Source organism: Onychostruthus taczanowskii, unplaced genomic scaffold, assembly GCF_017590055.1.
Source record: "Onychostruthus taczanowskii isolate IOZ18803 unplaced genomic scaffold, ASM1759005v1 scaffold65, whole genome shotgun sequence".
In the NCBI taxonomy this organism is placed as follows: domain Eukaryota; kingdom Metazoa; phylum Chordata; class Aves; order Passeriformes; family Passeridae; genus Onychostruthus; species Onychostruthus taczanowskii.
Genome location: NW_024504233.1, coordinates 2,635,925 through 2,653,023, shown reverse-complemented (window position 1 = coordinate 2,653,023; position 17,099 = coordinate 2,635,925). Strand labels below are relative to the sequence as shown.

The window sequence follows — 17,099 nt, the reverse complement described above, 5'->3', positions numbered from 1 at the left end:
AGGAAGTAAGGAACATCTCTACACCACGTTCCCCGTTGTCCTTCCAGCCTCGGAGGCTGGACGGCTCTCACAGGGCTGGTGTTGCCTCTCAGGTGTTTGGTAGATTCTGTGTGGTGGAGATGCTGTACAGCTGTGAAATTACTATTTATAATCAGCAAATCAAAATCAAGGTGCCTGATGGTTTGAACTGTTTGAGCTATAACTGCATCTGAGTAATTTAGCTTGTGAAATCCAATGCAAAAAAACATCCACTACAAAAGAATGGTACCACCACAGAAGTGATATTGAACTAAAAAAAAGCAGTCCATCTTCTTTCTCTAGTAACAAAAATAGAAACAAAAACCTTAAATATACATAAATGTGTTCCATATTATTGGATATCAATTGACAACAACCAGTATTGTCTCAACTATACTCTTAATATAGTGTTAAACAATCCTGACACTCCAGACCTTGGCTGTTGAAAGAGGCAAGAACAGGAAATTGCAACTTACTCAAGTTTTCATAATTGTTTTCATTTTACATTCATTAGTCCACTAATGCATCACAGAGTTGCCAGTCCCATTTTCTTCTCAATAGCCAGCAATTGGAGCTGTGAGTTTTGAAGCACGGTTGTGTTAAGAACTACGCTTCTTTCACTGTTGGTTACTCCCAGTGCTGTGGAATTCCTCAGGAATTTTTTGTATTTCTTTCCTAGAATCGCTTTGCACGAGGAATGATTCCAGGTGCCTCTCAAACTCTTGCCAAAAGAACTCTACATGTGTTGATGGTCATAAAGATGACCCTTGCCTTTGTGCAGACACATCAGCAGACAGTGGGGAGGAACTCTGCAACAAAACCTCCAACCCTTGCTCCTCCAACCCTTGTCTCCAAAATGCTACCTGCCTGGGCTCTGCTGGAAACCTCAGCTTTACCTGCAAGTGCCCTGCTGGGTACAACGGCCCTGCCTGTGAACGAGCTGACGGTGACTGTGACACCAACCCGTGCGAGCACGGAGGCACCTGCCAAAGCGGCCTGGCGGGGCCCACGTGCCTCTGCAGCGCCGGCTACACGGGCGCGCTGTGCGAGCGGGACGTGGACGAGTGCGTGTCCGAGCCGTGCCGCAACGGGGCCCTGTGCCGGGACGGCGTGGACGAGTACTCCTGCTACTGCGTCCCAGGCTACCAGGGCAAGCACTGCGACCTGGAAGTGAACGAGTGTGCCTCAGATCCCTGCCTCAACGGGGCCACGTGCCTCAACCAGATCGGGCACTACGACTGCGTCTGTCCCCTTGGCTACACGGGTAAGCTCTATTAAAGCAACTGTTCCTTTGGGTCGTGTGGAACCATTGTAACTCACATTCCAGGTTCAACTCCCTGCCCACACATGTATTTAGCCATATCTGCATTACCACCTTGCCTTCAGCTTCGACACCGGTGGCTGTTGGTACATTATGGTAACCACATCACTGTTAACTACTGATACCAGAAAGAGAAGGGTTAAAGAAATCTCACGTTCATCAAAATCTACACAGCAGTTTTGTGAACACCAAGCTATGTCAGAGGGCTAGGTGGATTTTGCTTTTAAAAGAAACCTTCTCAAAATGCTCTCTTCAAAGTGCTGTATCTATTTTTTTTCTGAGGATAAAAACCCTATGTTCGACAGATTTAAAAATTAGATCCAAGTAGACAAATTCTACTCTAAACTTAGACATTTCACATTCAATTTCTCTCATGTGCCCTTCCCAAAAACAAAGGACTCATTTGCAACTAGAACGTTATGTAAGTTACATGGACAAGTGTTATGTTCCCAAACTGCCCATTTTTTGATAATCCCATTTTATGTAGCTCCATTTTTAAGGTACAGGTGTGATTTTTCTTCCCTACTTTCTCTACTGAAAAGCATATAATTCTTGTTGGAAGACAGCTCCCTTCAAATTTCAAAGCTGTATTCAGGGCTAGGACTGTGAAAGGTAGCACACTGAATCATTAAAAGGAGAAAAGGGGAGGCATTTTAGTGATAGACTGCCAGTCAGGTAAGCAAAGGAAAAGAAATAGTCATACAGCAAAAAGGGGAGAAAAAACAGCTATTGCTTCAAGTGATTCAAATGAATAAGAAATAAGAGATGTGGTTTACAGCTCCATCCCCAAATCCCCATGCAGGAGGGGAAGTCAGAGGTAAAAAGCAGCTTTCCTGTGTCTAACACAGCACTTGTTGGAAGGCAGCCCTTGGTTAATATCCCTTATGAGCACAGAGAATGTTATTTGAAGGAAGCTTGTTACCTTCCTGCCACCCCGCTGCTGCCAGGGGGTGTCGGAGCCCGGGCCAGCTGAGGAGAAAACTACACAACTGAGGGAAAGCCAAAGAGCAGAAGGAAGGAAAAACCTATTAACAACCAGCATGGTTACTCTGCAATGATCACACTCAGCCCAGACCTCCTGTTGTACTCAGGAAACTGTATTTGTTTAACTGGCGCTGTTAGTGGGGTCCAGGCATGGATCCGCAGCCCAGAAACTTGGTTTGAAAGAGTTGGAATATACACCTTAGAGACAAAGGGAGAGAAAACGTAATGAAATAGTAAAGCCTAAACAAAAAGAAACAAAAATTTAGGTCAACAAAAGCTGCTGATGGAAACTCACTCTGCTGGAGTCGCTCCACTTTCATCATGAAATTCTGCTGTTTCCCAAGCTGATGCTCTTTTCTCTCACCAAAAAAAGTCACCAAAGCTCCACACTTTGCACAAGCAGAGTTAAGAAATGAGGAGAGAACCAAGGAAGGAGAAGAGGTCTAAAATACACAGCAGAAGGGGCTGCAGTGTTTTGACACACAGCTCTGACACTGCTTCCAGCAGCAAAAGAGACTAACCACAGGAATTCTATAGAGGAGTAGCAGACCATTCCTCCAGCAGTAAAACATCAGCTTTAAAAAGCTACTTAACAAAATTATTTATTAGAAGCATTCTTTTTTGTTGTTTTTTTTTTGCACCTTGCTGTGAGTTGTGCTAAATGCACAAGCAGAGGGATTACAGGATGAAAGCCTCGAGGTGTCCCCAGTGGTAATAAAACCTCTCATTTACCCCATCAGGGGATCTTGCCAACCATTATTATCCTGGCCTGACACCATGAATTACTGTGGGAAGTCATCCACCTCATCTCATTTCCCTAAGATGTGAAAACGGGTTATGTCTCTTGATATGCAGGTAAAGAAGGTATAGTAAATCTATAGCTGCAACGCTAACCAAATGCATGAGTTACTGGCTGCTGTTGCTACTTGTTTCATGGACTATGACTGCTATTTTGTGTGATTGGTATGCTGCAGCACTTCTTAAAATAGCTGAGAAATGTCACACATAATTCTTACACAAATGGAAGAGGTTAGAATGCACCAAGAGCCAAAGACTGGAAAATTCAGCATGAAATCTCCAGTTTCTATGATAATGTTCTGCATGTGTGAAATTATTTACAAGACATGTGTCACACAGCTGTTAAATAATGAAGTTCAATTGGTTTGTTGAAGTTTTGCTGGCTACCCTAATCAATTGCATTTTCTCCTCCATTGGACTAATTGCACTTGCTTTTAATTCACCCCAACAGAGCATGGTGTAAGAACCTGTTATTACCCACAGCGACGTGCATTAATTACCTTGCTGAAGCCAGTCCTCTATTGCCAGTGAACATTCCAGTGTGAACCCTCAGGAGTGCGTGGCAGTTCCAAAACCCATTTTCAGTCTAAGACAGCAAGAGAAAGCGTTTCAGTGGCAGACAAAGTAGGTGCAGGGAGCTGGATTTGTTCTTTGTGCAATACCTTTTATGATTAGGTAACCATCACTGCAATGACGTCTGTAGAATTTCAGGAAATTACTCCTGATAGATCTCCAAGCTTTCATTCAGTATTCTCATCAATAATGTATGTGCCATGCAAATATTAAGAATAGATGCATCATAAATAAGTCTTAGGCACTTAAAGGCAGGCAGAGGCACAGCAGCTCTGCCATGGGATGGAAAACCTCAAGTAGAGAACTCACTTCCCAAGAAGCTCATGTCCCTGTCATTGTGGATGTAATAGCAAACCACACAGTCTATCCAACAGCAATTGCCAGCAGTGCAAAGCCTGTTTCCTTCCCCAGCTTTCCAGTTTCAAACCAGCACTCCCCACCTTGTGTCCTAGCTAGCCCAGGTATTCAGCTCTTCTGAGATGCCCAAGCTGAAAAGGGACAAGCCTTGATCAAAGAAACACAACTTCTCCCTCTAATTTTTGATGTAACTCTCTTCCTGCCACTTCAAGCCTGGTGCCTGTAAATTAGCCATGTGACACTCTCCATCCAAATGATGGCACACAAGATTACTTTACACAGAACGAGGAATTTGGGGACAGCCCTCTGGACCTGCTGGACTGAGTACAGCATTTTAATGCAGGAGAGCAGAAAGGGTGATCTGGTTACCAATTTCCAGCCATATTAAGAATGTACAGGTCCTCATGGAAGTACACTGAGCTAGCAAACCCATAGTATCTTTGAGCAGAAAGTGATTTTATACTCTATCTGTAGGCATGCAAGTTTGAAAACATTGGCTGTGTGTCCTTCATCCTCACTTGTGTTTACTTTTTTGTTGACTGGGGCTGTAGAAAGAAGTGCACAGTAGGACTCAGTGGAGAAGCAAGCAGTACAAGAAACAACCCTGGTTCTTCAGAGAAAGAAGAAAAATTACAAATGTGACCTCCCCACCTTCCCAGCATTTCAATTCAAACCATTTGTGTGGTTTGGTACATGCAGGGATGCTCAGCCTGCTCCAGGACACCCAGGGTGCCTCAGCTCGTGGTGGTGCAGCCCTGTGCAATAACTGCGGCGGGGCTCCTTGGCGCTCTCCTTCCCGCCTGGCATATGATATTTGGCATACAGCATATTTATGACAGAATGTTAGACTGAGGTGAAAATGCAGATCTAATCTTTTCATCTCTCTTCTACACATCTAAGAAAGCCTGACAGCAGACTCAGCGGAGGCTAGGAAGGGATTCCCCCTGTCTGCATGGCAGATCGCATTGCCTGGATGCATTATACAGGGAGAAGTTTTCTTCTGAGGCAACATTGCCGAAGGCAGGTTACTGGGCTTGATAGATTAAAGACATGAACCAAAACAACAACGCTATGTTCTCATGTTAATTGTCAGGCTGTTCTCAGGCCTGTAGTTTTAAATTTGGCTGAGCTGAGGATCAGTTGAACAGGGCTTGTTTTGTCACATGATTTTTAGTGTTCGCAGTAAGCTGTTAACAAGCTCTGGCAGATTTACGGTCACTAGACACACTTCTGCAAACACATTGTTTATAATTACAGTGAATTCACAGGGCAATGACCACAGAGGGACTGCTTACTATATCTGGCTGTAATGTACATTACCATAAAGCCGTAAGAGAGCGTTCCTGGGCTGGGCTCTCGTGGCAGGCTCCCGCTGAAAGTAGTGGTTAGCTGAGCAGTGAACCTTGAACTGGGGGCACGCCACTGGCAGCTTCCCCATCCACTATGTGGTCTCAAGGAACTGTTTCTCAACTGCTGAAAATAGGAACTTGCACTTTAATGTTTAAAGGCAACGAAAAATAGTTATGAGTCAACATCTGCAATTTTTGGGTTGGCATTTTAAGATATTTCCTGGTACTTATCCATAGTACAGATTTATCCTTTTAAAACAAAGATGCTCACAAGCATCAGCATTAATTATTCATGAAGTGACAGTGCCAAATATTATCCATCTCTGTGTTTTAAGAAAGATGCTCAAAGTTATAATGTACAAATTTCACAGCAGAACAGACCTGACAAAAGGAGCATAAGGAATTAGAGGTGAGCTCCTAAGTAACTTGCAAGAGTGATACCCATCATCAAATATGCTTGTTCCCTCTGTTGAAAGTCTACCCTGTCATCTTGTACTTTTACAAAAAAAGAAAAAAAAATAACCCATTCTCAGGGCTGCAGTTTTTCTTTCAAGAAGGAAATACCCCTTAAACTTTTCAATACTGCAGCTACTTCGACAAGCCAAGTAAAAAATAAGGAAATTAACTTCAAAGCAGCTTCTTCTTTATAATTTGCTACTTTGCATCTGTTTTGTGGCTGATACTGTAGCTGCAAAAAAAAAACTTGGCAGTTGAAAATTATTTGAAAATATTACTCTATTGCTTCAAACACTAAGTACATAAGCATACAAACCCCTGAAATAATCAAAGCTGCAAGTCATTAGTTATTAAATTTTCTTAGTGTCTCCTTGTTTGGGCTAGAGATAAGAAAAAGGAGTGTATATTTAATCTGCCAACTATCACAAATAGATGTGAAATCATGTTAGAACTGATTTATTTCTAGCAATTATCTCTGAAGAGCAGCTCCAAGATTCTGACCAGCTGCAAACATGGCACCAAAGACCCATTTACTTGCACCTCGATAAGCCTTAAAAAAAATTAAGCAATAATCCACTGCTAAACAAGACACTTCCCAAGGAGTTAAAAAAAACCTGTGAATTGTCCATTTAAAGACCAATTTTAAATGGACTCTTATGAGATCAGTAAACTGCTGGTCTCTTCTGTATTATGTAAATAGGATAGTAGCATTGCTTGAAAATTAGTTTGTCCTGTCTCCATGTTCAAGCTAACAGAAAAAGTTATTTTACCTGTTCTTGTGAAAACAACTGGCTTCTTCTTTTGTACATTCTGCCAAGCCTTGAAAAAACTGGTTGTGCAAAGCACATTGAGGAGGAAATGCCTTTAAAAACCAGGCAACTGCATAAAGAAAAAAAAAAAAGATTATGCGGCTATTGTACTCCAGGCAGTTCTTGCTGCGATTTCCAAAGCTGTCTCCTAAGCCTGGGGTTTATCTTCTCTGCTTTTGAAGGTACGAACTGTGAGGTGGAAATCGACGAGTGCTTGTCCCAGCCATGCCTGAACGGGGGGACCTGCCACGATTCCCTGGGGAGCTTCTCCTGCTCGTGTGTGCAGGGCTTCCTCGGGGACCTGTGCGGCACCGACATCGACGAGTGCTCCAGCCAGCCCTGCCTGCACGGGGGACACTGCACGGACGGGGCCAGCGGGTAGGTGTGCCACCCTGGGCAGGGCTCAGCCAGGTGTCCCTGGCATGTCTCTGCAGAGGGGAAAGCTATGGGAGCCTGCCCGGCCTGGCAGCTCATCTCCTTCCACATTCTAGATTTCACTCCTTGGTTCTGCACTAATTTCAGTTTCGATTTGAAAACGATCAAAAAATGCCAGTCTGGTGTCAGAGTCAATAGGACAACAAAACATTTACGGCAAAGACTGACCGAGAAGTGTATTTTTTGTACTTGTACTTTAAATATTTACAACACGCTGTTTTCCTGGCTGTTAGTACTGTCATTTTGATATTAATTCTCTTTCTAATGCGTACCAAAATTTAGTTTTCAAGAAATACGTGAGATTGTATAAAACTGAATTTGCTGACAGCAGCTGCCCACACTAACAGACAGAAGGATTAGAAGAGAGGCAGAGAAAAACTGTAGTAACTGTAACCATAGTAATAGATATCATTAGGAAATGTGTCAGAAGCTTTACAGGTATATAGTACAACAGCTACTTGTTCCAAACAACCTGCAGTCCACTGGCAAAAAAGTAACAAAAGTAATTAAAAAATACAAGGCAAAGGAAAAGTGAGATTCTCCACCTACTATTACTGGCCCCACACAGAGCTCTGGCATTCACTCACCAATACTGGATATTCTGGCTCAGCTTGAGTTTCCCAAACTGAACACACATATGTATATAAACTCAGTCTGAAAGTTCCCCAGTGTATTCATGCAGGTGCTCCTCTTGCCAGTACAGGATTTGTCCTTAATTGTGTATTTTCCAGTTTTTATAAAGCAGATTTGAAGACTTTGGTGCCCCAAAAATCAGTCCAGAAGTCATGCCAGCAAAAGGTGTGCTTGCCTTGAGTGAGGGGGTAAGAGATCATATTCTGGGAACCAGTTTTTGTGCAGTGTGGTGACACGGCACCAGCCTTGTGGAGCTTCTTTTCAGCAGCACTGAATGGCTCTCAGCAGGACAAAGCAATTTATTATTTCCCAGTGTAGCTAAAGCACGACAGCAGTGGGAGAGGGTCACCTTGGACCTGACTCACTCAGACCTGTGTGGTAACCTGGAAGCCTTTTGAGGATACATGTGTGAGGTGAGCAACTGGGATGCTCATTCAGGCCACACTTAATCCTGCTCATTTTTTTCCGGCTTTTAAATCTGGGGTACATGCAAGACAAATTTTAATTGGCTTGTAATACTGTGGGATATCTGGAGAACAACTGGAGCTCTTTCTGTATTTCTTATGTGATGGAAAGGAATGGACAACAAAGCAATTCAAAACAGAAACGTGCCCAGCAACTTCCTTTCTTTTGTGTATTTTTGGGGATAAATGAAGAATTGTGGTATTTAAGCAGGAGTTTTTCTTTTCTGACTAATCTACAGTACAGCTGAGGCTTTGGTGTCTGCCACCAGCGCTCACAGAAATGAGATTAGGAGGCAATGGATTTAGCACAAAAAGCTGTAAATACAAATATCAAACCAAATTCTCTCACAAATTTCAGACTGACCTTCCAGTGATGTTTCAAGAATGCAATGAAGTACAAGTTGACCTCTTAAAAAAACGATTTATTCTTATTTAAACTCAACAGTTTACAGACTTAGCTGGACCACAAGACTTAGTACGCCTAGGCACAGAGGATATCCTGCATGATCCATGTCTTTTTTCCATAGGAAATATTCTAGGAGCTCTAATATCCATAGGAGATACCATAGGAAAGAATGCCTACATGTACTGCTTTCTGCAGATTGTGAGAACATCAAACAAAAAGTCAAAAATATGCTAGGTAGAGTATCTAAATTATCACTCTTATTATAAAAAGCCATCTGCCTGCTCAGCTGTAGCCTGCTTACAAGCAGGGAACCATCCAGACTCCCTGAAGGTCAACAGCAATGTCAAATGCTAAAAGATACCCAAGAAAAAGGCAAACACGTGGGGCTGCACATTAAGCAGTGAGTTCTGGATATTCCTCCCTGGAGTTCTGGATATTCCTCATGATTCTGAACCAAAGGGAAAAGTAGCTGGGACACAGGCAGAAAAAACTTTCACCAAAGCTGAACAGCACCAAACTGAAGGTGCATGGGAGAAATGTGTGAAAAACTCAGCAGAAGAAGGAAACTTCAGGTTTGAGAACATACCTCAGAATGAAAATTACTCTTCTGATTCACATCTTCCTCATTACTTTTTATATCTGAAATTCAAATGCCACCTGGTCTAACTCATCTCTGTTTTTGATTTAGGAATAATCCATACACCAGTAATAAACTGGCTGGCCAGAAGTTTCTGCTTATGCACACACTTAAACAGTGTAGTAAAAAGTTTACACTTTTTGGTCTGTTAGACTGCAGGAGCCAGTTGTTCTCTGATGTTGCTTTATGTTCAACAATTTCAGTTTCTCTTCATACTCCAAGTCTAAGTTTACTCCAAGTCTAAGACTGGGATATTAAGCACAGAAATTATCAAATAGGTATACTGATATCTTGCTCAGCAAGATGCCCTAGGGATGCAATTGCACAATAATGGTGTATCTCTTTAATGTAAAAGAAAATAGAAGAAGAAATTTTTATTTCCTGTATTTTTTTTTTTTTAGGTCAAGATCATACAAGCCTGCACAGTTAACTTGTATCTTGCAAAAGCCTGTATTTTCATATAACATGTACATGTTAACTTTATACTTGATTACCAAAGAAAATGAATGATGCTTTTTATAGCACTCAGCTCTCTAGGAAGAAAAAAAAAAAGCAAATGAAACTTCCCAAAGTGCCAAAGACATTACAGATATCTGCACATTGTAAATTTCTATATGTACACTAGTTTGTTTACTTATGTTGTAGCTGCACTGCTGTCAAAAGGGAGCTGTATTACTGTTGTGATTGGGACTAAGCAAGCAATTGACATTTTTGTTCTAACTTAACAATAAAAGGCTGGTTTGCAGGGGAAAAAAAAATCATTTCATTGCGGAAAAAAAAGAATTCCTTATTTTTCTGCCAATGTCATTTCTACCAGTCCAAGAGGAAGGGATATTAACTCACTTTCTCCTCCCTTTTAATTTTGTGAATAATGTTAATCCGACAAAAAAATTTTTTTTAAAGCATTGGAAATGCCACAAACTTTTTTTTCTCCCAAAAATTAAAATAAAGAAGAAGAAAAAAGAAGGATAAATAATTCTTAGGGCTGTGTCAAAACCAACCCACAAGCAGTCCTTTTTCCCCAGACAAAACCACATACTTCAGGGAAAAAGCTCATTGTTGGTTCCCAATTTCTGCGGTTTCTCCTAAAGCACCAGATGGTGGTCTGAAGCTGGACTCGACCCTGTAAGCTGCAAGCCAAGGCTGCACAAGAAGCCTGTGCATGTTTGGGAACAAAGCCCAGATCTCTAGACGCCCAGCCTGAGTGAACATTGCATTCTGTGTTGCAGGTACAGCTGTAACTGCACCGGGACTGGATTTATGGGCTCGCACTGTGAGACCCTCATTCCCTTGTGTTGGTCACAGCCATGCTACAACAATGCCACTTGTGAGGACCATGCTGACAATTACACGTGCCACTGTTGGCCAGGTAAGCTCCAAGTTCTCCTATGCATGTTCCTTGAGTAGCAGTAGACAGTATTTTTTCCCCACCGCCCCCCCCCCCGATATAATGAAAAGTTGAAGCTCTATAACCTCAAAAGTGGACTCATGTTTACATGGGCTTCACTCATCATAAGGCAGAGCCCTCTGGGTAAGCTGCTTGCTTTTCCAGCTGAGAAGTGATTCTCCTGTATAGCAGAAGTGGGCAAAAGAAAAGGCACCGGCATTATGGTGTCAAGACGGGAGATAAAGCTGGGAGCCATCTCCCAGTTACTTAATCCTTCAAACCATGTGACACTTGCATCACTGCTGCAGCTAATGCTGGTTTTAGTCTTCATTAACCCAACCTTTAAAAACTTCTGTCTGGCAGTGGATTGTCAAACTTACAGGTTGTGTTCTCTACCACCTGTTTGCAAACAGGTCCCACACTCCGGAGGGGACACAGTCTTGAGAGACCACACAACTCTGTCAGCACACAAACTACAAGAAGCCTCTCTAAGGAGTTTGCCTGTGAGCTTACTGAGGATGCGGGAGCACAGACAGCACTGTGAGCCCTAAATAACTCAGTGCTGTCGCACTACACAAGTCTTGGTGCAACAGATAAGGAAAAATTAGGCAGAACCCTTCACATTTTCCAGAATTCAGGGATCACTGCAGCGCTTAAACTTCCAGATGAAACACTTTAAAAACACCAAATTATTTATACTCCCTGCCCTCCTCCGCCTTCCCACAACCTGAGAGTATATCACACCACAATGCAGTGCCTTATTACCCACGCAAATCTCCACGTTACTGCCTAAAAAAAAAAAAGCCCCAAAAAATCCGTTATGGCACAGCTGAGCTCACTGATGTGGAGTAGCCACAGCAATGTCCTGCTGCCAAGCCCTGGCGTGGAGCTGCAAGCAAACACTCGCAGCTTCACAGAGCTGAGGCAAACTGAAGCCGTGTGCAGCGACTCTTCACAGGGGATATTCTGGGTCTGGAAGGGAAGAACAGCACACGGAATGACAGAATTGCAGAACAGTTTGGGTTGCAAGGGCCCTTAAAGACCATCTAGCCTTCCTGCTCCTAAAAGGCACCTACAAGAAATATGGAGAGGGAAGGGGAAGTAGCTTCAAACTGAGAGTAGGTTTAAATTAGATACTAGGAAAAAATTCTTTACTGTGAGGGTGGTGAGGCCCTGGCACAGGCTGCCCAGAGAAGCTGTGGCTGCCCCATCCCCGGCAGTGTTTAAGGCCAGGCTCGAGGGAGCGCCCTGGCCTAGCGGGATGAGGGGCTGGAGCCGCAGTGTCACAGCCCTGACCTTGTGGCCGTGTCTCCGCAGGCTACGCGGGCTCCCGCTGCGAGGAGGACATCGCCGAGTGCCGCAGCAGCCCCTGCCTGTCCGGCGGCGACTGCCTGGAGCGATCCTGGGCCGGCCTCTACGGGCTCGTCCCGGGGCTGCCGCCGGCCTTCCGCTACGACCGGGCCGAGGGCTACATCTGCCGCTGCCCGCCGGGCCTCGCCGGTAAGGGCCGGGGCCGGGGGGCAGGGCCGAGCGCGGCCCCGCGGAGCGGCACCGCTCTACCGCCCGCGGGAGAAAAACCAACACTCGTGAGCACAGCTCTGTCCTTAGAGTGCAAAAAGAGTCGAATGTACAGCTGGCCGTGATCCTGACAGAGATGCGTCCAGAGCTGCCTTTATTCCACCGCTATTTAGCACAGCCGCAAACCGCTCGGGTTTGGACTGTGTGCTGCTGGGGCTACGGTACTGTTCTAACTCCTCCCGCTTGTTCCTTCATAAGGGACAAAAATAATTAATAGCTATACTAATTTATCCAGCCTTCAATTTCTCATTCCATTCATCTCCCGAGAAGCTTGTAAATTTCATGTCTCGTGAAATGTGTGACTGCTGTCTCCAGCACAAGTACAAAAGCTTACGGAGAGCACAGCTTTCGCTCTGAATCCTCTACTTATTTTTCTTCAAAGTGGCATCGAGACTTGTTTTTGTTCCAGCGCTTCCCCTTAACTGTCCTTCCCTATCCTGTCACTAAGTGTTGCTGTTGTTCTTTTGTTCCGCTGAGAGAGCATAGTCTGAGGCTTCTACCCAGGCTTTCAGCGTCTGCCAGGCTGTCCCAGGCACCCTCACCTCTTCACATGCCACTGCTTTCTCTTCACCTCCTGTCAGGGATGGCCAGACCTCCACTTTCTTTTCCTTCTGTCTTGTCCTAAGCTCTGTAAGAGAAACAGAAAGGCGCGTTTTGTTGATTAACCATCCTTTGTCCTCTCATTTCCTGATTAATTGCCTTCACCTGGCTTGTTTGCCTGATTTGGGTCATGATTCTATGGATTTTGTTCATACAGAGGACTTAGTCCCAGTCTGAAACTCTTAAATGGTCTGAAAAAAGTGTGTCAGAATGTATGTAAATATATCAATCTTGAATCAATTTTTCAGTCTATAATCTCACCATTCACAATGCAGGACTCTCCAGAGCATGAGGGAACGAAAGCACTGTAGACCCTGACATTTCTACTGACTCGGTATGCAAATTAAATTACATTTCAAGAAAAACATAAGTAAGTTTACTTACATACATACCTGTTGGATGCTATCTATATAGCTTTTCTCTCTGGTCTTTCTCCTTCTCCCGTGTAGCCTGAAAATAAAAAGTGCTCAAAATGAGCCTCAGCCTCCTTGGATGTCAAAAGCTTCAGCACAAAAAGCCTTTAGGCAGGACTGAAGTGATCACCTCCGATCTGGGCAAGCAATTTCTCCAATTATAGCCAAATGATAAATAAGTCCCTAGTTTTAAATCAGAATTAAAGGATATTTGAGATTAGAGTTGATAGCAGTAGTGTGATTCAAGGTAGCAGGTGAGTCCTTGATCAGGACCATTTACTGTATGGAGCTTATCTAATGGAGATTAACTGAGAGCCACCTGCAAAAAAGGTCAGATCCTTTCATCTGGATATCAGCATATTTCACGGACACCCCAAATCCTACATTTCTGCAGCTGTAACTCAGGAGTTTTTCCAGCCTTAACACCTGAATTGTTGTATGTGCTTCAGATATATCCCCTCAGATTCGTATTGCAACAGGACAGAGATTTTATTGAATAAACTACATTTGTTTTATTATGCGTCTATCCTCAGTAAAGCATTCATAATAGCTATAATTATTTAATTTAATTATAATCATACTTCACCAAAGCAGGTTATATGCGTAAATAGTAATCCGCATACCCTGCATTGCCTGATCCAAAAGCCATTGAAATCAGTGGAAAGATCTAATCTAATGCTGTATTGACAACTGAGGATTCTTGTCAATATGTAACAAGCATCTTTGAACTTACTGGATAAGATTACAAACAATTTAGTATAACTGAACTGAAAAACAGAATATCCACCTTTTGGACTACAGTTTTAAATCTAAGGGCAGGAGATAATGGAACTTAAATAAATGTTTAGGTCAGGATAAAATATTTTCCTCAGAAACTGGAGAAAGGAATAAATATTACCGGGCAATATCTTGTTACAGATAGTGATTTTTCAGGTGACTTGAAAAATAGTTAGTAGTCCTACTGAAAGTCTTAAAAGGATCAAATCTACAACCAAAATTATTTAGACAATTTGATTCTTAAATATATAAATCCCAGTCTGGAGACTTTGCCCCAGCTAGAAACTCTTTGAGGACATTAGATATTCCTTAGCCAGATCTAAGATAGAAAATTTTAGCACAGGTTCTACAAAGGGTTAAACTTCTCCTTTTAAATCAGTGTTTGTGGATACTCAGATTTCAAGAGGTCTCAGTACTTCTGCAGTAGCAAGCCCTAGCTTTTTTTATATTACCTTGGCATGCTGGCCCCCTAGCACAACAGTCCTTTTAATAAATTGGGCTTTCATTTAAAGGTCTTGTGATTTGTTGCTGCGAGGTAAAAGGCAATAGTTACCCTAGAACTGTGTCCTTTCATACTGTGGATATATTGTATTGCTCTAGCACTGCACCTTTGTTAAAAAGGCTGTTATTTGAAAGGTTAAACTTTTCACTCCGCTCATGAAAACCTGTGAGAAAGGAGAAAGGCAGAGCTATGGATTTGGTAGTGACTCATTTCACCAGGTTGTAATAAACTTAACACCATGTCAAAATTAGAGAGCTCCTGAACTTGCAAGGTCTACCAAGTGACACATTCCAGAGTGGAGCGGAGCCCAAGGAGCAGCGAGTGTACCAGGCAGGCAGGTCCTGCTCCTGTGCCTAAAACTCTGAGCAGGGGGACAGTGCTGGAGCAGGGATGAAGTGCATGCATTTTCAGCTCAGTGAGGAGGAGAGCAGCAGAGCCCACTCCCCTGGCTGCAGGCAGGGTGCCTGCTGTCACACACGAGTGCCGGCTGCTGAGGGCCTGGCCATGCTGCTGTCTTGTTAGCTGCTGTGTGCCAGCTGTGCCACCAGCGCTGCTGCTTGCTTTGGCACCAGGAATTCCTAAATGGTTTTTGGCCTTTTCGTTTGTCTTGTTTTCTGTTTTTCCCTTTTAAATTTCCTTGGCCCTTTTCCCAGCCTGTTGGACTACTGCAAGAGAAATGATATGATCAGACTGGTGTCGTATGCATATTGAATTCCTGCCATATGCATGGGGGAAAGAAACTGTCTCCCAGAGCCAGAAGATGAGGCAGATAAATGGCCAGTATGGGAGAGTGCTGAGCACTCAGCTAAGTGAAGAGAACCTCAGGCCAGACACTGAACTGGGAACGTCATGGGACCAGTTCTTAGAAACTGAATTATTTGGGCTCTCATTCTGCACTTAGGGCAGGGTGACAGAACCACAGAGCACACAGAGCTTCCATCTCCCTGCATGTTTGTCGGTGCTGCTGTGGCCAGAGCACCACCAGACAGCAGGGCAGACTGAGCCAGCCATCCTCCTCTCCCCTGCCTCTGGCAGTGTGGGACAGACATAAATATTATTTATGGGTAGTGGGTAGGACCATAGGCACATTACCACTCACTTGGGACACTCAGAATACATACATATATTTTTATAACTATAAAAATAATTATGTATCTTCTTTATTTTTTATACCTTAACCATCAACACAATAATCACACAGCTGCCATCCTCAGCTATATAAAGCTTATATGACTTAAAAAAAATTAAATCAAGGAGATGAATAATAAAGATCTCATCTCCAAAATCCAAAATTTATATTTTCGTTTATTTCTTTATCTGTCCTTCAGCTGTTCACACCATGGTAGTCAATCCATTATACCAGGTTAATTCACTTTATGTCCTGGCCAGTCATCACAGTTTGAAAGGTTATTTTCTCTTTATTCAAAGACTTTAGAATAAGACAAAGTTGATCAAGGAAAGAATGAGGATAAAAAAGGAGAAAATACAGAGAGAAAAAGCAATTTTCAAGTTAAGAAGCTTTCAAGAGCACCACTCCTCTTTTCAGTGGGACTCAGCCTTCTCCCTCAGGGAAGAAAGGCACTAAAAATTAACAGGTCCAGAGGTACTGTTGGCTAATTAGTATTCCCATACAAGCAAAGTTTCAAGAAAGAAAATGTCGATACCATGAAATATCCATCAAAATTAGCTGGTTTAAGGAAAAAAATCCAAGTACATTTGTGTGTACTACACAGATGAATTGCTGAAAAAGTAGAATTAGGGCTTGAGATCTCTCTTTCTGTCTGGACTACTTATCACTGTGGAGCCACAGAGAGGCTGTAATTGGCATGCAAACACATTTCTTCACTGCCCAAACTGCATTGACAGTCAGTATAGATCCCTTTTTCACTGCTGGACTGCTGTGAAATGTTCCCTTACAAAACCAGCTCGGTGGTGTTGGGCAGATGTGCGGCACAACATGAAAAATGTGGCTGTTCTCTGAGCATGGCAGTCACTGCTTTCCTGGAGAGATTCCTACAGCGCTGCCCCATCTCTGTCCCAGCCCCTGTGATCTCCACATGTCCCTGGGTTCAAAAGCACAGGGGGAAGGAGGAGGAGCAGCTCCTGTCCCTGCTCCCAGCCGGTCTCCAGGGCCTCCAGCATTCCATGGGCAGCGTGGGCATGGGCTGGACCAACACAGGATGCCCTCAGGGCCTGGCAGGCACCTCCTGCCTGTAAAAACCCTACACCAAACAGACAATTAGCACTTTAAAGTACTTTTGCAACTCTGCTAAAGTCTCTGATCTTGAAAAAGCATTTGGACAAGCTTTTAATGATTCTACCCACTAATACTTTTTAACATTTCTTCAGTTAGGAGCATCCTGGTAAGATGTTCACATTGTCATCAGAATTGATTCCTTCTCGGTTGGCTCCTCTATTTCTGCCACAGAGTTCTTCCTTCTCTCCTTTTTTCCTAATTTTTGGAAATGATCAGAATATTCTCTTCAAAAGACAAAGTGTGTCCTTTACCACTGGTCTGTGGTCTGTTCCAGGGGGCAGATTTCAGGCCCAAAGAATGAGGCATGCTCCCTGGCTTCTTGCTTGTCTCTTCATTCACAATCAG

The 17,099-nt window shown here is 43.3% G+C and overlaps 1 protein-coding gene across 1 annotated transcript in view; it reads left to right on the top strand.

Annotated features, from left to right (window-relative positions):
• The window catches only part of CRB1 (crumbs cell polarity complex component 1), a 78,116-nt gene that overhangs the window by 10,970 nt on the left and 50,047 nt on the right, over window positions 1–17,099 (top strand). Inside the window, 4 exon segments of the mRNA XM_041420737.1 lie at window positions 688–1,282; window positions 6,848–7,043; window positions 10,470–10,609; window positions 11,945–12,127. Of these exon segments, the coding sequence (XP_041276671.1) occupies window positions 688–1,282; window positions 6,848–7,043; window positions 10,470–10,609; window positions 11,945–12,127 (1,114 nt within the window).